General features: G+C 45.3%; 2 protein-coding genes across 7 annotated transcripts in view; one reads left to right on the top strand and one right to left on the bottom strand.

Annotated features, from left to right (window-relative positions):
- Positions 1-5,932, bottom strand: part of ATP6V1H (ATPase H+ transporting V1 subunit H) — a 45,793-nt gene extending 39,861 nt beyond the window's left edge. For 2 of the 5 annotated variants that reach the window (XM_055432030.2, XM_055432033.2), the window contains exons 1-4: positions 5,563-5,704; positions 3,761-3,907; positions 2,406-2,508; positions 120-209 (exon numbers count right to left, since the gene is read on the bottom strand). In XM_055432030.2, coding sequence (XP_055288005.1) covers positions 120-209; positions 2,406-2,508; positions 3,761-3,873 — 306 coding nt within the window. In that variant the 5' untranslated portion in view covers positions 3,874-3,907; positions 5,563-5,704. Of the gene's footprint in view, positions 1-119; positions 210-1,926; positions 2,357-2,405; positions 2,509-3,760; positions 3,908-5,533 lie in introns of those variants that run through there. The other 3 variants (XM_055432032.2, XM_088844466.1, XM_055432034.2) reach the window with 3 other exon arrangements.
- A 3,660-nt stretch (positions 5,933-9,592) lies between these two features.
- Positions 9,593-22,154, top strand: part of RGS20 (regulator of G protein signaling 20) — a 51,806-nt gene continuing 39,244 nt past the window's right edge. The window contains exon 1 of one of the 2 annotated variants that reach the window (XM_055432001.2): positions 9,593-9,757. In XM_055432001.2, coding sequence (XP_055287976.2) covers positions 9,593-9,757 — 165 coding nt within the window. Of the gene's footprint in view, positions 9,766-22,154 lie in introns of both variants that reach the window. The other variant, XM_088844467.1, reaches the window with a different exon arrangement.

Raw genomic sequence — 22,154 nt, 5'->3', positions numbered from 1 at the left:
AAACACACCATTACACCCTGAAAGCAAACAAGTGCTTAAGTGAAACCTTACAGAAATGCTACTCCTGGGAAAACACAACAAGTTGAGGACTGAACATGTCTGCTGAGGAAGACACCCACCTGCAGCGTATCATCCACCAGGGTGAGTATGTACTGAACTGTCTGTTCTTTGGAAATATGAGTCATCAGATTTATAAATGTCTTAGCACACTAAAAAAAAAAAGGAAATGAACATTAATCACTATTTTCAACTGCAGACACAATGCTCTAATGGAATTTCAGTAAATATTATTCTCTTGCCTAAATGAGGATGCAATTATAGAAAATGCATCCTTTCACACATACGTGACAAAGAACAGGAGGGCCAAATTCACATCAGATTTTTTATAATTTCTAATCATGTCAAATGTTTATTATTTCAAAATAGATAGACCTAGAGCAGCAGCCATCTTACAACTAGACATGGAACAACAGACTGGTTCCAAATAGGAAAAGGAGTACGTCAAGGTTGTATATTGTCACCCTGCTTATTTAACTTATATGCAGAATACATCATGAGGAACGCTGGGCTGGAAGAAGCACAAGCTGGAATCAAGATTGCCAGGAGAAATATCAATAACCTCAGATATGCAGATGACACCACCATTATGGCAGAAAGAGGAACTCAAAAGCCTCTTGATGAAAGTGAAAGAGGAGAGTGAAAAGGTTGGCTTGAAGCTCAACATTCAGAAAACAAAGATCATGGCATCTGGTCCCATCACTTCATGGGAAATAGATGGGGAAACAGTGGAAACAGTGTCAGACTCTATTTTTTTGGGCTCCAAAATCACTGCAGATGCTGATTGCAGCCATGAAATTAAAAGACGCTTACTCCTTGGAAGGAAAGTTATGACCAACCTGCTGCTGCTGCTGCTAAGTCACTTCAGTTGTGTCCGACTCTGTGAGACCCCATAGACGGAAGCCCACCAGGCTCCCCCGTCCCTGGGATTCTCCAGGCAAGAACAATGGAGTGGGTTGCCATTTCCTTCTCCAATGTGTGAAAGTGAAAAGTGAAAGTGAAGTCGCTCAGTCGTGTCCGACCCTTAGCGACCCCATGGACTGCAGCCTACCAGGCTCCTCCATCCATGGGATTTTCTAGGCAATAGTACTGGAGTGGTTTGCCATTGCCTTCTCCAATGACCAACCTAGACAGCATATTAAAAAGCAGAGACATTACTTTGCCAACAAAGGTCCATCTAGTCAAGGCTATGGTTTTTCCGGTGGTCATGTATGGATGTGAGAGTTGGACTGTGAAGAAAGCTGATCACCGAAGAATTGATGCTTTTGAACTGTGGTGCTGGAGAAGACTCTTGAGAGTCCCTTGAACTGCAAGGAGATCCAACCAGTCCATTCTAAAGGAGATCAATCCTGGGTGCTCACTGGAAGGACTGATGCTAAAGCTGAAACTCCAATACTTTGGCCACCTCATGCGAAGAGTTGACTCACTGGAAAAAACTCTGATGCTGGGAGTGATTGGAAGCGGGAGGAGAAGGGGACGACAGAGAATGAGATGGCTGGATGGCATCACCAACTCGATGGCCATGAGTCTGAGTGAACTCCGGGAGTTGGTGATGGACAGGGAGGCCTGGTGTGCTGTGATTCATGGGGTCGCAAAGAGTCGGACACGATTGAGTGACTGAACTGAACTGAGCCATCATTAACACTTGATACCATAAAGAAGTTACATAGACAATCTAAATTTAAATTTTTGTTTTGATGTTTGGGTTTTTTTGGTCTTTTTGGAAGTCTTATGCATTTATGAGGAAGCAGAATATCAAAGAAGCAAAAGTACAGGAATTCAGTTCAGGTGCTGCAATCAGAAGTTTCCATCTTACAATTTAATAACTGAGTCACGATTGCTCTAGAATTCAACAAGACTGGCACTCACAACTTGCCTCCTCTCACACTTCCCAGGATTGTACATTTGGGCTAGCCTGTACACCAGATCCTTCAGCCCATCAGGGCGCCATATCAGAAAATCTGATGGGTGGCAGAGTTAGATGTTGCTCTATTAAGAATACAAAGTAGACAAAGAATTTTCTTTAAAAAAAAAAAAGTTAAGCAACTTTGAAAATATTGCATACTTTGAAACAGTAATTTCCACGCCAGGAATCTATTCTATTTTGAAAAAAAAGTTTCAGAAAATTCTGAAAAGGATGGAGGAACATATATACACTCAGTATGACATTTTTTCCAAAATTAACAAAGAAAACTTTTAGAAATCACTCAAATGCCTTCCAATAAAAGAGAACTGTTAGTAAAACTATGACACCTGCTTAAGAGGAATGTCAAAGAATCACTGAGAAAATCTCTAGAATGTCTAATGACCCAAGGCAGGGCTCGTGGTCTGCTATCTGTACCCATCACCTGACTGCCTTCAGTCTGAAGCATCTCCTGCTTCTCCTCAGGACTTCTTTTCATCTCAAATCTTTGAATGAACTCGCAGTCTTCAGAAGAAATCATCTGCCCCCTAGAAAGAGAGAATGAGGTTTCTGTTCAGTGAGAACTAAAGGGTCCCTATGAGCTAGTGATACAGAATGCTTGCTTCTCTCCGCTCTCTGTGAGCACTGACCCCAGGCCTGGCACCCACAGACCTGTCTTCAGAGCTTAGCTACAGCACCTCCTGCTCAGGGGCCTCCCAGGACCTGAGCTCACTGACCCGCAAGATGCAAACAAGAACCATATTGTCTTTAAGGGGCTGGACTGAAGATGAAACAATTCACATGAGGTGGTCAGCACAGGCCTGGTCCCCCGAAACTCAATAAAATACCACCTCTGGGCACTAGCCAGGTCTCAACCTGTCCCCACCCAAGTCAACCTAAGAGGTCAGCAGCTCTGGCCCCTTCTGTGACAGCCAGCCCAGTCAGGCAGTCCTGACAATTCTTCCTCCTGACCTCACTCTGCTGCCCACTTCCCTGCCTCTCGGGGGGCTCATGGCCACAGCCCAGCAGGCTTCTGGCTACCAATCACACCCTCCTCCATGCCCCTCGGGGGTGGCTCAGCCCCACGGCCACAACCCAATGGGCTTCCTGCTTCCAGTTCCACCCTCCTCCACAGCCCTCTGACCCTGCAGTACTGTCTAGCACACATCTGACTGCACATTTACTCCTTTCACCTGGTCAGACTAAGAATCTAAAAGGCAGTTCTACCTAGCGCCTAGGCAAAGGCTTTTAACAAAAGTCCTTTTTAAGTCAGTTGACAAACCTTTATGAGGGGCTTCCCTGGTGATCCAGTGGTAAAGAATCCACCTGCCAATGCAGGGGACACCAGTTGATCCCTGGTCCAGGAAGATCCCACATGACGCGAAGCAGCTAAGTCCATGCACCGCAACTACTGAGCCCTCACACTCTACAGCCCATGTTCCATAACAAGAGAAGCCACTGCAAAGAGAAGCCCGTGCGCTGCAACTAGAGAGTAGCCCCTGCTGGACGCAACAGGAGAAAGCCCAAGCAAAGGGATAAAGACCAAGCACAGCCAAAAATAAATACATATATATATGTATTTTTAAGTTTTCAAGCACTGTGAGCAGCACAGCCTGCCCACTGGAGCCCCAAGCTGTTTCCATCACACTAAGCTGGGTGACAGCTAACAGTTCTAAGGAGGAAGTGTTTTCTTCCACATTTGTTAGGCTTTTTCCAGTGTTCTCTCACAGAAGCATGACCATGAAGAAGGCCGAAGCACAGGCACATGACAGTCCTGATTCACAGCAAACCAGCACTTACTGCAGGTAGGACTGCCAGTTCACTTTGTTTGCACGGACTTCCGCAGCCTTGGCGGCAATGATGTTGGTGGGAACAGCAGCATCCACAGCACCCCGGATATCCATCTTGGTCATCTAAACTTATGATCTTGAATGTTCTCCTACCAATCTTCAATTTGCATGCAAAGCAAAACCAGAATACAAGGTGTGATTGCTTTTTAACAATTGCTACTATTATCATCAATAGCATGATTATCACCATAATCTCTAGGAGCATTCATCTCAAACACTATAAAGCCTAAACATTAACATCATTGTATTTCAAATCCTGTCCAGTTATGCACTACTCCATAAAAGTGTTCTCTATAGGTTTTCACTTTTCCAGGAAATATTTTCCAATTGTTGGCACTAATACCACAGTAAGATTTTAAAAGTAATCATAAGATATTAGGCTTCCCTTGTGGCTCAGATGGTAAAGAATCTGCCTGCAATGTGCAAGACCTGGGTTTGATCCCTGGGTTGGGAAGATGTCCTAGAGAAGAGAAAAGCTACCCACTCCAGCACTCTAGCCTGGAGAATTCCATGGACTGTATAGTCCATGGGGTCACAAAGAGTCAGATAGGACTGAGCAACTTTCACTTTCGTAAGATACTGAATTCAGAAATCATAGTTACTAGAAAAGGCATACAAGATAAGAAAGTATTTTAAATATATACAGTTGCTGCTGCTGCTGCTAAGTCGCTTCAGTTGTCCGACTCTGTCTGACGCACCAGGCTCCTCCGTCCATGGGATTTTCCAGGCAAGAGTACTGGAGTAGGGTGCCATTGCCTTCTCCAATATACAATTGAGATCAACTTAAAAATAAGAACTTGCATAACATAGATAGAATCAACTATTTTCTTTACATTTACTAAGCACCACTTTAAAGTGACATATGAAAAACCTACATGTCTTTTTATAACGTTAATCAAATTAAAACATTCAAAGTGGGAATGTAAGATCTTAGAAGGCAGAACTTTCTTTTTTCCATCAAAATTAATAGCAGTTACAAAATCAATATTAAGAGAATTTTTTGAAACAGAGATTACATTTTAGGCTCAGTCAACAATGGGAGACTGACCTGATGATATAAATGCACAATAATGAGCTTTTAAGTAATTCTCACTCCTAAACTTAAAGATAAAAGCTTAAGCCTGATTGTATTATGACACAAAATATAAGATTCAGTTTACAAAATAAAAGCTCACAGTTAGTTATGACCAAAAACAAGCTAAAACCACAACCCAATTTTTCTCCAGGGTCCCAGTGACCTTAAGTCAGTCTGGAAGGAATCTCTACATCTGAGGATTTGCTGTCTAAACAAACAGAGGCACTGCGGACCGACCGGGCCCAAGCATAAACAGGCTCCGCCCGGGCCAAACTGGCACCGCGGAATCGAACGGGCCCAGCCTCGGCGGGCCCTCCCGCGGCGGGTGACGGTGCCTGCGGGCGGGCGGGCGGTCGGTCACCTAGGCCCTGAACAACCCGAACCCCGCGCCGGCCACAGCCGCGGCCCCGACCCGGGGAAAGCACCTCTCGCCCGTCCACGCTCTCCCCGGCCCTTCCCTGCGGGGGAGGCTCTGCGGTTCCGCAAACGCCGCTGGGGCCGGGAAGGAAAGACACCTGGGAACCCGGGGCCGGAGGAGAGCCGCGGGCGCCTGGGCAGAGGCGGAAGCCAGCGCGCGCCAGGGACGCGGGGAAACCGCAGGCTCACAGGGCCCGGGCCGCGGCCGCAACGCCCCGAGAGCAGCCTCACCCTGCGAACCACGGGACCCCCCGACGCACCCAAAGGAGGCGGGAGGACGCGGCGGCCCGGGCGCCGAGTCACAGCCGAGTCGGGGGTCCTCCCGGTCCGTAGGCCTGGGCGGGGGCGGCGGCGGGGGCGGGGGCGATCCCGCACGGAGGAGACGTTGAGGGCTGCACAGGCTGGAGGAAGCCGGAGCGGCAGCGGCGGAATGACAGGAGCGCCGGTCACATGAGCCTGGACACGTGACCACGCGGAAGGCGGAAGCCGGGAGGGCCCAAAACGGCTCGCCGAGCGCCCTTCGCCTACGGGGGCTTCTCGAGGGTCAGGCATGCAAGAACTCTCCCCACCCGGAGCTCCCCGGGACAGGGCCGGGGGGCGCCAGAAGCGGAGAACGGGGCCAAAGCTCATTGATCACTTATCATAACCGTCATTCCGAAAAGGTTAATTTAGAGCTTTGGAGTCGGTTAACTTTCACTTGGATTTGACAATTCAGAAAATCAGGCGTTCTTAAAACGAGTCTCAGTTATGAAGCTGATGCTGAGACATAGACCACAAATGTCAGATTTTTATGTATTCTCAGAGTTGGGCAACCATCACTGCAGTCAGTGTTTTAACATTCTCATCGCCCCAAAGAGAAACCTCTTACTGTTTAGCCGTCATTCTCCATCTCTCCCCAAACCCTCTTGCCCTAGGCAGCCGCTCCTCTACTTTATGTATGTAAGGAGTGGCCGATTCTGGACATCTTCACTTCAGTTCAGTAGGAATGGCATTATACAACACGTGATCTTTTGATTGGCTTCTCTCACTTCATATATGTTCAAAGCTCATTCGTGTGTCAGTACATATCAGTTCTTCATTCCTTTTTACAGCTGAATAATATTCCATTGTGCGGGTATACCTTTGTCTGTCTTTCACTAGTTGATGGACATGTGGGTTGAGTTACAGTACTGGACACTTGCAAGCAAGTGTTTGGTAAACATGTTTCACTTCTCTGGCTTCAGTGGATATCTACAAAGGAACTGCTGCATTGAATAGTAACCCTGTTTCTGAAAGTGAAGCTATCATTTTACACTCCCCCCAGCAGTGTGTGAGGGTGCCAGTGCTTGACATCCTCACTAAAGCTTGTCATTGTCTGTCTTTTTGGTTAAAGCCTACCTACTAGTATCTCCTGATGTATCTGTATATGCAGAGTACATCGTGAGGAACGCTGGACTGGAAGAAGCACAAGCTGGAATCAAGATTGCTGGGAGAAATATCAATAACCTCAGATATGCAGATGACACCACCATTATGGCAGAAAGTGAAGAGGAACTCCAAAGCCTCTTGATGAAAGTGAAAGAGGAGAGTGAAAAGATTGGCTTGAAGCTCAACATTCAGAAAACAAAGATCATGGCATCTGGTCCCATCACTTCATGGGAAATAGATGGGAAAACAGTGGAAACAATGTCAGACTTTATTTTTTGGGGCTCCAAAATCACTGCGGATGCTGATTGCAGCCATGAAATTAAAAGACGCTTACTCCTTGGAAGGAAAGTTATGACCAACCTAGATAGTATATTAAAAAGCAGAGACATTACTTTGCCAACAAAGGTCCATCTAGTCAAGGCTATGGTTTTTCCTGTGGTCATGTATGGATGTGAGAGTTGGACTGTGAAGAAAGCTGATCACCGAAGAATTGATGCTTTTGAACTGTGGTGTTGGAGAAGACTCTTGAGAGTCCCTTGGACTGCAAGGAGATCCAACCAGTCCATTCTAAAGGAGATCGATCCTGGGTGTTCACTGGAAGGACTTATGCTGAAGCTGAAACTCCAATACTTTGGCCACCTCATGCGAAGAGTTGACTCACGAGAAAAGACTCTGATGCTGGGAGGGATTGGGGGCAGGAGGAGAAGGGGATGACAGAGAATGAGATGGCTGGATGGCATCACCGACTCGATGGACATGAGTTTGAGTGAACTCTGGGAGTTGGTGATGGACAGGGAGTCCTGGCGTGCTGTGATTCATGGGGTCACAAAGAGTTGGACACAACTGAGCGACTGAACTGAACTGAACTGGTATCTCCTTAGTGATTTTGACTTGGATGGCCCCAGTTGCTAAAGATGTTGAGCATCTTTTCATATGCTTTTTGACCATTTGAATGTCTTCTTTTGAGAAACATCTATTTACATAATTCACCCATCTAGTTTTTTTTTAAGAACTCTTTATATATTCTGGATATAAGTCCCTTATTATGTATGTATGATTTGCCATATTTTACCCTATTTTGTGGGTGTTTTTCACTCTTTTGATGATGTCCTTTGAAAAACAAAAGGTTTTCATTTTTATGAAATCTAGCTTGCCTGTTTTTTCTTTTGTCACTTGTTCTTTTGGTATCGTGACTAAGAAGGTTTTGCCTAATCCAAGATCACAAATATTTTCTCCTAAGTTTTCTTTTAAAAGTTTTATAGTCTTAACTCTTAAATTTGGGTCTATGATTCATTTCAAGTTAATATTTTAACATGATGTGAGGTCCAACTTATGTTAGTTTTATATTTCCATTTTTGGGGCCTGGGACTATGTTATGAAAGGAAGTTTCTTCTGTTCATAGTCCCCAGCAGTGCATACCTGGTCCTTACCTCTGTGCTCCTCCAGACCCAGCAGAAGCTCCCTGGGCCTTAGATACCTTTGACCAACAGACTTGCTCTTTTGAGCTCCCTTGTGGTTCAGGTGGTAAAGAATCCGCCTGCATTGCAGGAGACCTGGGTTTGATTCCTGAGTTGGGAAGATCCCCTGGAGAAGGGAAAGGCTACCCACTCCAGTATTCTGGCCTGGAGAATACCATGGACTGTATAGTCCATGGGGTCGCAAAGAGTCGGACACGACGACTGAGTGACTTTCACTTTCTGAGCTTCCTTGGTGGCTCAGAGGTTAAAGCATCTGCCTGCAATGCGGGTGACCCGGGTTCAATCCCTGGGTCAGGAAGATCCCCTGGAGAAGGAAATGGCAACCCACTCCAGTATTATTGCCTGGAGAATCCTGTGGACGGAGGAGCCTGGTGGGCTACACTCCACAGAGTCGCAAAGAGTTGGACATGACTGAGCGACTTCACTTCACTTCACTTCAAGGATCAAACCCAGGCCCCCTGCAGTGGAAGCACAGAGACTTAACCACTGGACCACCAGGAAAAGTCCAATAATCTGATATTTATAAAGCACTTTACAAAAAGGAAGTATGATGTAGAAGCCAAGTCTTGACTTCATGGTTAGATGACTATCGCATAAGGAAATGACTTCCATTAATTCTGTGTTGAGCTGTGCTTAGTCACTCAGTCATGTCCAACTCTTTGTGACCTGATGGACAGTAGTCCACTAGGTTCCTCTGTCCATGGGGATTCTCCAGAAAGGACACTGGAGTGGTTTTCCATGACCTCCTCCAGGGGATCTTCCCAACCTAGAGATCAAATGCAGGTCTCCCGCACTGCAGGTGGATTCTTTACCATCTGAGCCAGCAAGGAAGTCCTCAATTAATTCGACATGACATAAATTACAAGTAATAATCCTTGAAGTGAAGTGTGGTTATGAGTTTAGCAAGCATTTCCAGCCATAAAGCCAACTGCTACTAGAAGGACATTTTAAGAGACCGAGATAGATAAAGTGGCTCCTCTGCCTCTCGAGAGTATGGTCCAAATTTTTCACATATCACACACTACAAACACAGAATATTACCACATGATCTATTTCCTTTATCACAATATACTAAGCAATATATCACTTGAATCATTTATTTCAGTTTTGATTTAGCATTAAATTTGAATTAGGAGTACGTTGCTACCTGTTGAAGGCAGTCAGAACATGCCTAGTATCTCAAAATCAGAGGTTCATCCTGGAATAGAGCCCATGCACTGTGGATAAACTGCTGACCCACAACACAGATAATCCTCTTGCTTCGACTGATGCGACTTTACAGGGAGGCCCCCAGCAGACTAAGCGATGGGCCAGCACCAGCCAAAGGAAGAGAAATAGAGTAGACCCTGGGCTGGTATTGTTAAAATCAAGCTACAGGACTTGCTTGAGGCTTTATTGTAAAAACATGCCCAGGCTTTCCCAAGACAACCAACGGGGCCACCAGAAACATTTCTCCAGACCGTCGAGGCGGATACGATTTCTGCCTCCGCCAAGGGCTGAGGCATATAATGTGAACATTCACCAAACCATGGAAAATGAAGGATGTGCCACAGCCACTCACAATGTCAAGGTAAGACCATCTCCCCAGCCCGTGACCGTTCTTGGCAACGAAAGGGTTTATCCAGAAAGAATATAATTCCATAAGCAAGCTTTAATGTCAGTGCTCACTTTACCTCATTGATGATTTATCAAAAAGGCTTCCAAACTAAACCCAAGAGAAAAACTAGATCTTTGATAGCAACCTGATTCATCCAGTTTTCTCCAACCTAACCAGCTTCCCGTTACAATGGCAAATGACTACATTTTGTTTGTTCATTTCAGGAAGTAATGTCTTAAAAAGCAGAAAACCTAGACATAGATTTCTATGGCTGCTATCCATGCTTAGATATTCCGACATAAAAGTTATATCCCATATAGTAATGAAAAATATATGGTCTTCCCTCGTGGCTCAGTCAGGAAAGAATCCACCTGCAATGCAGAAGATGTAAGATACCTGGGTTCAGTCCCTGGGTTGGGAAGATCCCCTGGGGTAGGAAATGGCAACCCACTCCAGTATTCTTGCTTGGAAAATCCCATGGACAGAGGAGCCTGGCAGGACATCCCCCTGGAGTCCATGGGGTTGCAAGAGTCGAACACAACTGAGTGACTAAAACACCACCAATGAAAAAGTACAGATTGCTTTCCACCAAAATTGCTTGAGGGAAAAAAATTTGGTAAAACTAATACAGGCATGAAAGACCATTTAGAAACTAAGGGTGTTTTTCCTAAAGTCATAGTTTCCTAGCTGAATTTCTTAAGCATGAATTTCTATCACTAGACAACATGATTTCCCCAAAGAGTAACCATTCTCCTACTCAGCGTTGTGTGTATCTTTGCAGAAAGTACAGTTTAAGTCTGTCAATCCTCTTAACTATTAATAGAAGCACCTCTTAAAAGGCTATTTGGTGTGGAGGGGGATGGACATGTGTCAATGCCTGTGACAAATAATGATCAGAGCTCAGAAGTAAATGCTGATAAATTCTACAATTTATCCAGATTCTGCAGCACTAGAAACTTTGTGCCTGTGCCCTGGCTCATATCCTCATAATAATCATGTATTTGCAGATTATAATTATCTAGATCTGCCCTTTCCCCAGAGTTTTTTATCTTTTGACTGCACCATAGAGCACATGAGATCTAAGTTCCCAGACCAGGAATGGAACCCAGGCCCCCCACATTGGTAGCATGGAGTTTTAACCGTTGGGCAACCAGGAAATTTCCTCCCCAGTGTTATTTTAACCATCTGACACAAGGAGAACTTGTTTGTTTGTTTGTTAAGTCATTGGGAAGCTTTTTCAATAGGAAGGTACTTGATTTCAGTGGTTCAATAGGAAGGTACACTTGATTTCAGTGGTTACACAAATCTCCACATGTGTTAAAATTACATAGAACTACACTCACCAGTAGGGCTTCCCAGGTGAAGTGGGAAAGAATTCACCTGCCAATGCAGGAGATGTGGGTTCCATTTCTGGGTAAGGAAGATCCCCTGGAGAAGGAAATGGCAACCCCTCCCCCACACACACACACGAGTGGATGCAAACTTATGAAATCTGAATGAGCTCTTAGAAATATACCAATGTGTCTCCTGGCTTTGATGTTGTACAATTTATGAAGTTTCCATTGGGTGTAACTGTGTGAAGAGTGTGTGGGACCACTGTGTGTACACTTTTTTTGTGAAACTTTTGGTGAATCTATAATAATTTCAGAATTAAATATGTAAAAAAAAAGCCTTCCAAAGGCAGGTTAGACTGAAAATAACAATTCATTTGTGTTGCATAAATGTGTTGCCTATATTTATTGTGACAAGTTGACTCACTAGAAAAGACTCTGATGCTGGGAAAGGTTGGGGGTGGGAGGAGAAGGGGACGACAGAATGAGATGGCTGGATGGCATCACCGACTCGATGGACATGAGTTTGAGTGAACTCCGGGAGCTGGTGATGGACAGGGAGACCTGGCGTGCTGTGATTCATGGGGTCGCAAAGAGTCAGACACGACTGAGCGACTGAACTGAACTGAACTGATATTTATTGTGGTTCTTCCTGTTGTTCTTTTTTATTTGGATTCTTAACTGATTTCATTAGGTCAGAAGTATTGAGGTGGTCAAACCTATTTTAGAGATGAGAAAGCATGTTTGTAAAAACCACTGTTACATGTGTGCAGTCAGCCAAGTGATGATTCGAACCCAGGTTTTTTCTGACACTGACTTCATTACTAAGTCGATAGATTCTGGCTGTGCTTTAGAAGCAGGCTATAATTTCCCAGGCTGGAAGCCAGCCTCCTCAGTAGTGATTTATCTGTGCATTCTGCCCAAAGAGCCCAACAAAACTGCTAATTTATTACGAAATAAATTAACATCTCTCCACCTACACATGCACGCAGACAGACACACACTTACGAACTTGGCTTCATTGGGATTATTTTTTCTCCACCAGGATTTCTTCCATTCAGAGCACTGAGACCAAGTGGGAGATGGGGTGCTCCCTGGGTCGGGTGCTCTTTTTAGTGATAAAAGTGAGATAGAGGAAACTTTACAGCCACACTGGTGAGTGGTTACCTATCCATCCATCTGTCAATACAAACAGATGCATACATATGTGTGCATTCTTTCCCAGTAATAAAAGTGATCAGAGCTTAGACCAGAAAGTTTTCTACATAAAATTATTTTTCACGTCATTGTAGTTGCTGTCCCTCTGAGAGTGCAGACTTTTAGGTGCTCTCCTGGTCCAGGTGTGTGACCCCTTGAGAATCCCATCAAAGCCCTTGCTGTGAGACATAACACACTGAAAAGAGAGAGATAAACTCCAAGGCCCCCAAAGGTACCTCCCAAGACAATGGAGATTTTTATGGCAAAAGCAGGGAGCAGAAAGAAGAAAGGAAAATCTCTTAGCAAGAAAGGAATTATGCTTCCAATATCCAGCACCATATACATATACACGGATGTATTCAGAAGACAAAGTTATCCTGTCCTGCCTCCAGTTGTGAAAGAGCGAGTTCCCCAAGGACAGAGCTGGTTCTTACCTTTGTGAAGGCCCTCTGAAAAGAATTCTATAGTAATTAACAACTGAGAGGCTCACAAACTTGCCTAAGGAAAGGATCTTCTGGAAGTCTGTAGTGGTTACATCTTCCATCCTTGGCAAGCAATCCTCAGGTTCCCCCTGCAGGTGATTTCAGGTGAGCAGAGGGAGGAGGGTTCCCCAGGCTCCAGACCCAGGGACTCTGAGTTCTCAGTGACCATAGCAACATTGTCTTCCTTTTATGGGTACCATAACAAAGCCTGTGGTGTTGTCCTTGGAAAGGTGTAAAGAGTTCTCCCGTTGCTCAGTTTCTGGCTCACAGAAGCCAAGTCAGTGGTGTGGCATTCACAGTAAAACTATGGGGATCTTCCCTGGTGGCTCAGTGGTAAAGAATCCCCCTGCAATTCAGGAGATGCAGGTTCAATCCCTGGGTTGAGAAGATCCCCGAGAAAAGGGAATGGCTACCCACTCCAGTATGCATGCCTGGAGAATCCCACGGACAGAGGAACCCGGTGGCTAACAGTGCATAGAGTCACAACAGTCGGGCACAACTGAGTGACTTTCACTTTCAAGAGCAAAACTGCTGGGGACTTCTCTGGCAGTCCAGTGGTTAAGACTCCTTGTTCCCAAAACTGGGGGCTCAAGTTCGAGATCCCTCATGGTGCATGGTGCTGCTGAAAAAAAAAAGAGCAAAACTATTTTCAGCCTGTCAAAAAGAGTAGTGTTATCACCCTAGAGTTTTAGACAGTTAATCTGGACTCTATCTTAACTTGATGAAGCATCTAAGATACCAGCTCATGCCTTTCACCGTAATCAATGAAATAGTGATCAATTTTCAATTTCAAAGTGAATGGCTGGGAAGGGGTATAAATTAGGAGTCTGGGATTAACAGATGCACACCTAGCACAGGAAAGTCTACTCAATATCTTGTAATAACTTACAATGGAAAAAAATCTGAAAAAGAATATATATAGAACTGAATATATGTATGGAACTGAATCACTTTGCTATACACCTGAAACTAACAGTATATTGTAAATCAACTGTATTTCAATTTTAAAAGAATGCATACCTTTAAAATATACATATATATATAATACAGGCATAAAAGAATGTACAATTATAATCCATACTTTCAATTGACCTGAAAAAGTCAGTCCTCTGAGGTTAAAGAGTTGCGTCATTAACTATTTTCCATTAATTATCATCAAGGAGGCTGCTGGGAAAATGCAATTCTCTCCTCCAGTGGGAATATCATGGAAAAGCCAACTGTTTGCTTCCTAAAACCCAGTGTCAGCCTCTCCATTATCCACAGTGGAAGTAAAAGTTTTTCTGCTCTGAAAATAGTGTACAAAAAAAGACCCACATCGGTCCTATTCTTCAACATTTTAGATAAAAACTTTTAAATAAAGTTTTGGTCATGTTTACAATTTTTTTTAATGCTTAAATAATTGTCTTTCAGAGTTTTACATTAAAGATTGGGTTTTCTTTGTTCTCCTCAAGGTTGAGAAGTATCAAAGAAAAGGGAGGAACTCTAACGGAGCAGGACCCCCCCACCCCACCCCCCAACTGTGAGGCTTTGGGAAGCAGGGACAGGCCTTCTGTCCTTCCCTCTGCTGTAGCTTCTCCCTGCAGATAGCACATTTCCTGAGTTGTTTTACAGATGTAAAAACCCTCCATCAAATGGAAGATGTTGACTACTTGAGGACCGTGAGTGAGCACACAGCCCCAGGCCTCCTGGAGCCTAAGGACTGATCTTGTGAGCCCGTGACCCCGTGACACCTCCTGTGACCTTACCATCAGCCAATCAGAGAATTGCACACCAGCTCATCTCACACCCTACCACCCAACACCCACTCCTAGCAACCTGGCTTTTAATAATGCTTTGCTGAAACCCTCCTGGAAGTTCAGGTCATGAGCTTTTCAGGGCATAAGCAACACATCTCCTTGCAGGACCCTGTAGTAAACCTTGCTCTGCTCCAAAAAAAAAAAAAAAAAATTGGGTTTTCCCACTGGGTTATATTTTTAGAGGCAAACGTCTCCACCGGTGCCACCAGGTGGTTTGTTTTAGCAAAGGCAGACAGCATTTTAACAGGTTTCTCGCTCTTCTGAAGATTTTTCTGAAGGAGAATCAAGAGTGTATTGCATTATGTAGTTTTCTAACTTAGCCTGGGTTTGCTTTTGTTCTTGAGAATGTAAACCTAGAGTTTCTGAACAGATGAGCAAATGACAGTGATTCTAAAATCAATGGCTTTGTAGGGCTTCCTGTCTTTACCCATCACACCAGACTCAGGGCACAAGATAAGAAGCTCTTATTCCTTGGTGTCTCAGGATTCTCAAACATGTCTTCACTTCCCGGGAGCTGTGATAGAACCACACAGGGCTTCTCTGCAGCCTGGGAAGCATCGTAGCCTGGAGTTAGAAACTTTACAGAATGGCTTGATAATTATTGCATTTAAAATGACTGGAGAAAGTAATTTTAAAATGTAGCAACTCTTTTGAAAGATAATAGTTTAAACCATACAGTGATGATTGGAATATATTCAGATATTCAAGAGTAAAACTCAAATTGCAGACTATGTAATTTAACTTGACATTAGTGATGTAACCAAATATGTTTTTCCAAAGGAATATATTTTGCTTCTGTGAGGCTGAATTTTCAACATTAAAAATCACCAGGATTTATTCTCAAGGAAATGGCAACCCACTCCAGTGTTCTTGCCTGGAGAATCCCAGGGACGGGGGAGCCTGGTGGGCTTCCGTCTATGGGGTCGCACAGAGTCGGACACGACTGAAGTGACTTAGCAGCAGCAGCAGCAGCAGCAGGGCTTGCTAGTGGCTCAGCAGTAAAGAATACACCTGCCAATGCAGGAGATGCAGGTTCAATACCTGAGTCGGGAAGGTCCCCTGGAGAAGGAAATGGCAACCCACTCCAGTACTCTTGCCTGGAGAATCCCACAGACAGAGGAACCTGGCAGGCTATAGTCCATAGGGTCACAAAGAATCAGACATGACTGAGCATGGCAACACAACAATTCTCAAGTAAGAGACAATTCCAAGAACTATTATTCAAAAACAGACTGAGGAATGATTTAAATTTCTTAAGTCTAGTCTCAACATTCGTTTGCAGCTGCCTGTTCAGAATGCCCCTGACTGGAGGATAAAAGGAAATGGCAGGAGCCTGGCAGCTCAGGAACCTGACCCCAGGGGGTCTGTGGAAGAGTCTGCTCTCCAAGTTCTCACTGCCAATTCCCAGGAGAGTCCAGTCCATTGGGGTCTGGTTCAAGCCAGTCCTGGCAGTCCTGTTGGCTGTGAGACAACCTTAAACAGTTGCCCAGCACACATTTTGAGTGAGTGAAACTTTGAAGCAGTGTGTGGACCTCCCAGAACACCCAGGTACCCGAAGGAGACAGGCTTGTTTTCAGTGTTTGAGTTCTAGCATCTTTATATCCATTGTGAGTGCTCAGTCGTGTCCTACTCTTTGTGACTCCATGAGCTGTCACCTGTCAGGCTCCTCTGCCCATGGAATATCCCAGGCAGGAATACCGGAGTGGATGGTGAAGGCTTCATGTGACCCTCTCTGCTGTCTTGAGTCAGACCAGATGGATCCAGTGTGGGTCACCTAACCACCCAGATACATGGAGACATGACTGTTTTTACCTCTAAGTTGTCAGGAAAGGATGCTGGAGGTTATGTAAAAAAAAAAAAATAGTTGAGCAAAATAAGACCACATGGAATGAATAAAACATTGCTAGAAAGAAATGATTCAAGCATCTGATATTGGCAATTTCACACCACCTTTCCCAATTCCGTAGTAAGTCTACTCTCTCTGCTTCTGCAAGCTGTGTTTATTTAAGTCTTTGGTCTGTGACCGTTTGCCTGGAAAGTCATGTGTTGTGAAGGAGATATTTTTTTGAAGTTTTCAGTGGAAGGCTCAGAGCGTTGCCACCCGCGCCATCGTAAGAGGATATGTACTTAATCACGTGGACACTTTCACTGCAGAACAAGTTTGCTGGATTATAAGCATATTAATCAGGAACTAAGAGCCACGTCCTCCCACTGCCTTTTTTCTGTTCTTGTCTTTTCCTAAAAATAGCTGCAAACTGTTTTTAACAACTCACTAGTGTCATCAAGGTCTCCCCTTTCCCAGAGTTCCAGCCCCAGACCTGTCCACCATGTTTTGGCCCTTGGGGGAGCCTGGGGGCCCCTCTTCATCCCCCTTGCATCCTGATGACACAGAGGGAGGTAGGTGAGGAGGGGAGGACGTGAGGGAAGGAAGCTAAGAAGGTGTCCCAGGCACCACGGCCATTAGCCTGCGCCCGCCCCTCACCTCAAACCTCCCCCAACACCCTCAGTCACACCCGGGGCACCTCATCCTCTCACTCTGGCCTGACTTCTCCCATTAGGAAGAAAATAAAGTTCATTTGGTGCTCAGATGTGGTGGTGTTCAGTTGCTAAGTCGTGTCCAACTCTTTGTGACCCCATGACCTGCAGCATGCCAGGCTCCCCGACCTTCATTATCTCCTGGAGTTTGCTCATCTAAGTTTACTTAGATATAAATAAACTAATATATTGTTCCCATCACAAAATGTGCATGGACTGCTAATATTAGGTCCACATGTGCGAAGTCCCAATAGCATAATCTGGGGCAAATAAAACCTGAGCATGAGAGACAGACCTGCTGTGTGTGGCTGTTTCTGGCACCTCCCCAGAAGCCATGCTGCAGCCTGGTCCAGCCCCATACCCATCAGGCACCAGATTTACCTCTGGTTACAAAGAAGCTGGCTGCCCTGCATCACCCCTTCACTTCAGAACCTCCTGTGTCCTGCGCAGTCTTGACCAAAGGCCAGGAGAACTCTGCTGGGCTTATCTGTCAGAAACAGGCTCTCTTTTTCCATCAGTTCAGTTCAGTTCAGTCGCTCAGTCGTGTCCAACTCTTTGCGACCCCATGAATCACAGCACGCCAGGCCTCCCTGTCCATCACCAACTCCCAGAGTTCACTCAAACTCATGTCCATTGAGTTGGTGATGCCATCCAGCCATCTCATTCTCTGTCGTCCCTGTCTCCTCCCACCCCCCAATCCCTCCTAGCATCAGACTCTTTTCCAGTGAGTCAACTCATCACATGAGGTGGCCAAAGTATTGGAGATGACATCAAAAAAGGGAAAAAACAGAGTGCCTTTGGACTGTAGGTAATCGTGGAAGCAGAAAGCTGACTGCCTTTTCAAATGCCCTCTCGCCGAGTCAGGATTCAGCACTCAGCAGCTCTCTTGGCACTCAGCCCTCCATCGCAGGCACAGATGCAGTGACCATGCTGAGGATCCCAAGAGCAAGATGGCTCTGCTCTGTTTTGTAAAAGACCGGAGGGAGTGAGGAACGGTGAAAGGCGGAAATTCAAGCGGTGCAGGATCTCAAGCTAGTGAAACTCGAGGCTCCAGTGGAGTTTGACAAATTGAAGACCTCTTTATCCCAGCCGCAGATGTTCTGTGCATCCTGGCCAGGGCCAAGCTGCCCCCAGCAGAGTATGGATATAAAGCAGTGTCTTTGGAACGGCAAGAATAGGGTTTGAATTCAGGTCCAAGTTAGCTGTAATTCTCTGGGTTTTACCATCTATAAAATCAAGACAGTAATACCTGTCAGACAGAATTTCATTTGATTAGTTCTTTTTTATCAGATACTTTGAATTTTAAAAAACAACCTGTACCCAAGGATCCAGGTTTCCTATTAGCTTTGCCATCCTGGTAAACTCCCCAGACCCACGTGTTTGATTTGTAGCCCATTTGATGGACAGAGAAGCCTGGCAGACTATCGTCTATGGGGTCGCAAAGAGTTGGACACAACTGAGCACGCAGGCACACGGTCTCCAATAACCAGTTGTTAACCTGGTTATTTCCCTCTACAAAGTGGGCCTCCACCTGCTGGACACATTGTAAGAGCCTAGTCAATACTGACTGGCTGATGGATTAATAAATAGAATTGCATTATTGCCCTGCTTCCTGAGACCCTAATCAGAGATGTTTTCTCTTGACCTCTTTAACTTGTTGTTGTTCAGCCGCTGTCATGTCCGACTCTGTAACCCCATGGACTGCACCACGCCAGACTTCCCTGCCCTTCACTGTCTCCTGGGGTTTGCTCCAACTCATGTCCTTTGATTCGGTGATGCCATCCAACCATTTCACCCTCTGTCACCTCTTTCTCCTCTTGTCTTCAATCTTTCCCAGCATCCGAGTCTTTTCCAATGAATCGGCTCTTCACGTCAGGTGAGGTCACTGTTAAAATCTTTCTTCAGCCAATGTCTCACGTCCCGAGGGAAATTAATGATAGTTACAAATCCTGAATGGCCCCAAGATGTGTCATTTCAAGTAGGTGCCAACCTCCAGCTTCCTCAAGAAAAACAGTCTTTTTAAAATGCCGGGTAAATTTAAAAATGGGCCAAAGAACTAAACAGACATTTCTCCAAAGAAGACATACAGATGGCTAACAAACACATGAAAAGATGCTCAACATCACTCATAATCAGAGAAATGCAAATCAAAACCACAATGAGATACCATTACACACTAGTCAGAGTGGCTGCTATCCAAACATCTACAAGCAATAAATGCTGGAGAGGGTGTGGAGAAAAGGGAACCCTCTTACACTGTTGGTGGGAATGCAAACTAGTACAGCCACTATGGAGAACAGTGTGGAGATTCCTTTAAAAACTGGAAATAGAACTGCCATATGACCCAGCAATCCCACTGCTGGGCATACACACTGAGGAAACCAGAATTGAAAGAGACACATGTACTCCAATGTTCACTGCAGCACTGTTTATAATAGCCAGGACACCGAAGCAACCTAGATGTCCATCAGCAGATGAATGGATAAGAAAGCTGTGGTACATTTACACAATGGAGTATTACTCAGCCATTAAAAAGAATGCATTTGAATCAGTTCTAACGAGGTGGATGAAACTGGAGCCTATTATACAGAGTGAAGTAAGCCAGAAAGAAAAATACCAATACAGTATATTAATGCATATATATGGAATTTAGAAAGATGATAACAATAACCCTGTATAGGAGACAGCCAAAGAGACACAGATGTATAGAACAGTCTTTTGGACTCTGTGGGAGAGGACGAGGGTGGGATGATTTGGGAGAATGGCATTGAAACATGTATATTATCATATGTGAAACGAATCACCAGTCCAAGTTTGATGCATGATACAAGATGCTCGGGGCTGGTGTACTCGGATGAACCAGAGGGATGGGATGGGGAGGGAGGTGGGAGGGGGTTTCAAGATCGGGAACATATGTACACCCGGGGCAGATTCATGTCAGTGTATGGCAAAACCAATACAATAATGTAAAGTAAAAAAAAAAAAAAAAGGGAGAAGGCAATGGCAAGCCACTCCAGTACTCTTGCCTGGAGAATCCCATGGATGGAGGAGTCTGGTGGGCTGCAGTCCATGGGGTCGCTAGGAGTCGAACACTACTGAGCGACTTCACTTTCACTTTCACACATTGGAGAAGGAAATGGCAACCCACTCCAGTGTTCTTGCCTGGAGAATCCCAGGGACGGGGCAGCCTGGTGGGCTTCTGTCTATGGGGTCACAGAGAGTCGGACACGACTGAAGTGACTTAGCAGCAGCAACCTTTGTTAGGAGAGAGGGCCATAAACTGTTAGCAGGCCTCCTGGCCAGAAGATGATGTAAAACCACCTAAAACTTTTGTATATCATGAGACATACCAAAATAAGCCCTGATCCTGATAAGGGTCAAGATTGCTGACCCTGCGTGATTCTGGCATGACTCTGTACCTCCCTTTCTCTATTATTATGTGCACAACTTAGGGTATAAAAGCAGCACTGGAAAATAAAGTTTTGGGCCTTGCTCACTGAAAAAAAAAAAAAAAGATCTGGCGCAGTCAAATAAATAAATGTTAAAAAAAAAAAAAGCCGGGTAACGCCATCCAGTGAGTCCAAATAAAAGAAATTAGGGTCAGCTGACAAGTTCTCAGGCAGCTGAGCAGCCAGGCAGAGAGGGAGGGAGCCCGTGCAGCCTGAGTGAGGCTCACACAAAACCCGGTTCACAAGGACCAGTGGGGAAGCACAAGCGCAAGCAGTCTTCCTGGCTGTCACAGACTGTCCACTTGGGACGGGACAATGGCTGCTCTTGTTCTTGCCATCCTGTTTGTTGGCTTTCGTGTCCTCCGCTGTGACACTGGTGGATCCAGCCTGATCGATGGGGACAAATGAAGTGCAGGCTCTGGCTCGTGTTCCCTTCTGCATCAGGCCTTCTCCAAACACTCATTTCATAAACTCATACCCTTGAGGTGTGTGCAGGGAATTGGGACTGCGTCTATACCACCGTTTCTGGTCTTCTGCAATTTAAGAAGACGTGAGACACATCCTTGATAAGTTAAACACCATGTCTTTGATCTTCTTGTTACAAAAAACGTCAAATATATGTAAAAGCAGAGAAAAATAGCATGATAAAACCCTAAGCGTCCACTCCCCATGGGCTTCCCAGGTGGCTCAGTGGTATAGAATTTGCCGGCAGTACAGGGGACATGGGTTAGATCCCTGGGTGAGGAAGATCCCCTGGAGGAGAAAATGGCAACCCACTCCAATATACTTGCCAGGAGATTCCCGTGGACAGAGAAGCCTGGCAGGCTACAGTCCATAGGGTCACAAAGAGTCAGACACGACTATAGCAACTTAATGACTAAACAGCAACCCATTACCCAGCCTCCACAGTCTTCAAACTCAGGTCATGTCATTCCCAAGTTCATTCATTTAGGAAAAAATGATCGGATACACATTCCATCCCAGGACGGCTTTAGGTTTTGGAGACACAGGTCTGGGTAAGGCACAGTTCTGACACACACTGGACTTGGTGACTCAGGGGAAATGAACAGTGAGTGTTACAACACAGGGCAGGAAGTGCTGTGGTCAGAGAAAGCAGACAGGCCGCTAACGCATCCTGGGTGAGATCCCAAGGAAATGGCATCTAAGGTGAGTGGGAGACTGCCCTTGGAGAGAAAAGGAGGCCTCTGTGGGGAAAGCGGAGGGACTGCAGTAGAGGCGACAGTCTATACAAAGAGCAGGAATGTGAATGAACAAGGGGATTTTAGGAACTGAAGGACTCTTACAATGGTTGGAACTTCGGGTCTAAAAGAACAGTGGGAAACTTGGGTGAGTCAGCAGAGTATCAACAAATCAGGAAAGGTCTTCTATGCCCCACCGAGTCCTGCAGAGACATGAGGAGCCACTGAATGGTTAGATGCAGAGTAACATGATCACACTCGCCAGCAGAGAGATCAGCCCTCATGCAAGCTGGGAGCGGATTAGACTGGACAGAAGCTCAGTGTAGACGCCAAGGCGGGACCTGTGAAGGAGGCAGCTGTGATTTAATTAATGAGCCATGG

Source organism: Moschus berezovskii, chromosome 16, assembly GCF_049115385.1.
Source record: "Moschus berezovskii isolate FMDL1 chromosome 16, NW_MosBer_1.0, whole genome shotgun sequence".
Lineage (NCBI taxonomy): Eukaryota > Metazoa > Chordata > Mammalia > Artiodactyla > Moschidae > Moschus > Moschus berezovskii.
Note: the sequence above shows the minus strand (reverse complement) of the source record. Positions and strands in the feature narration are given on the sequence as shown.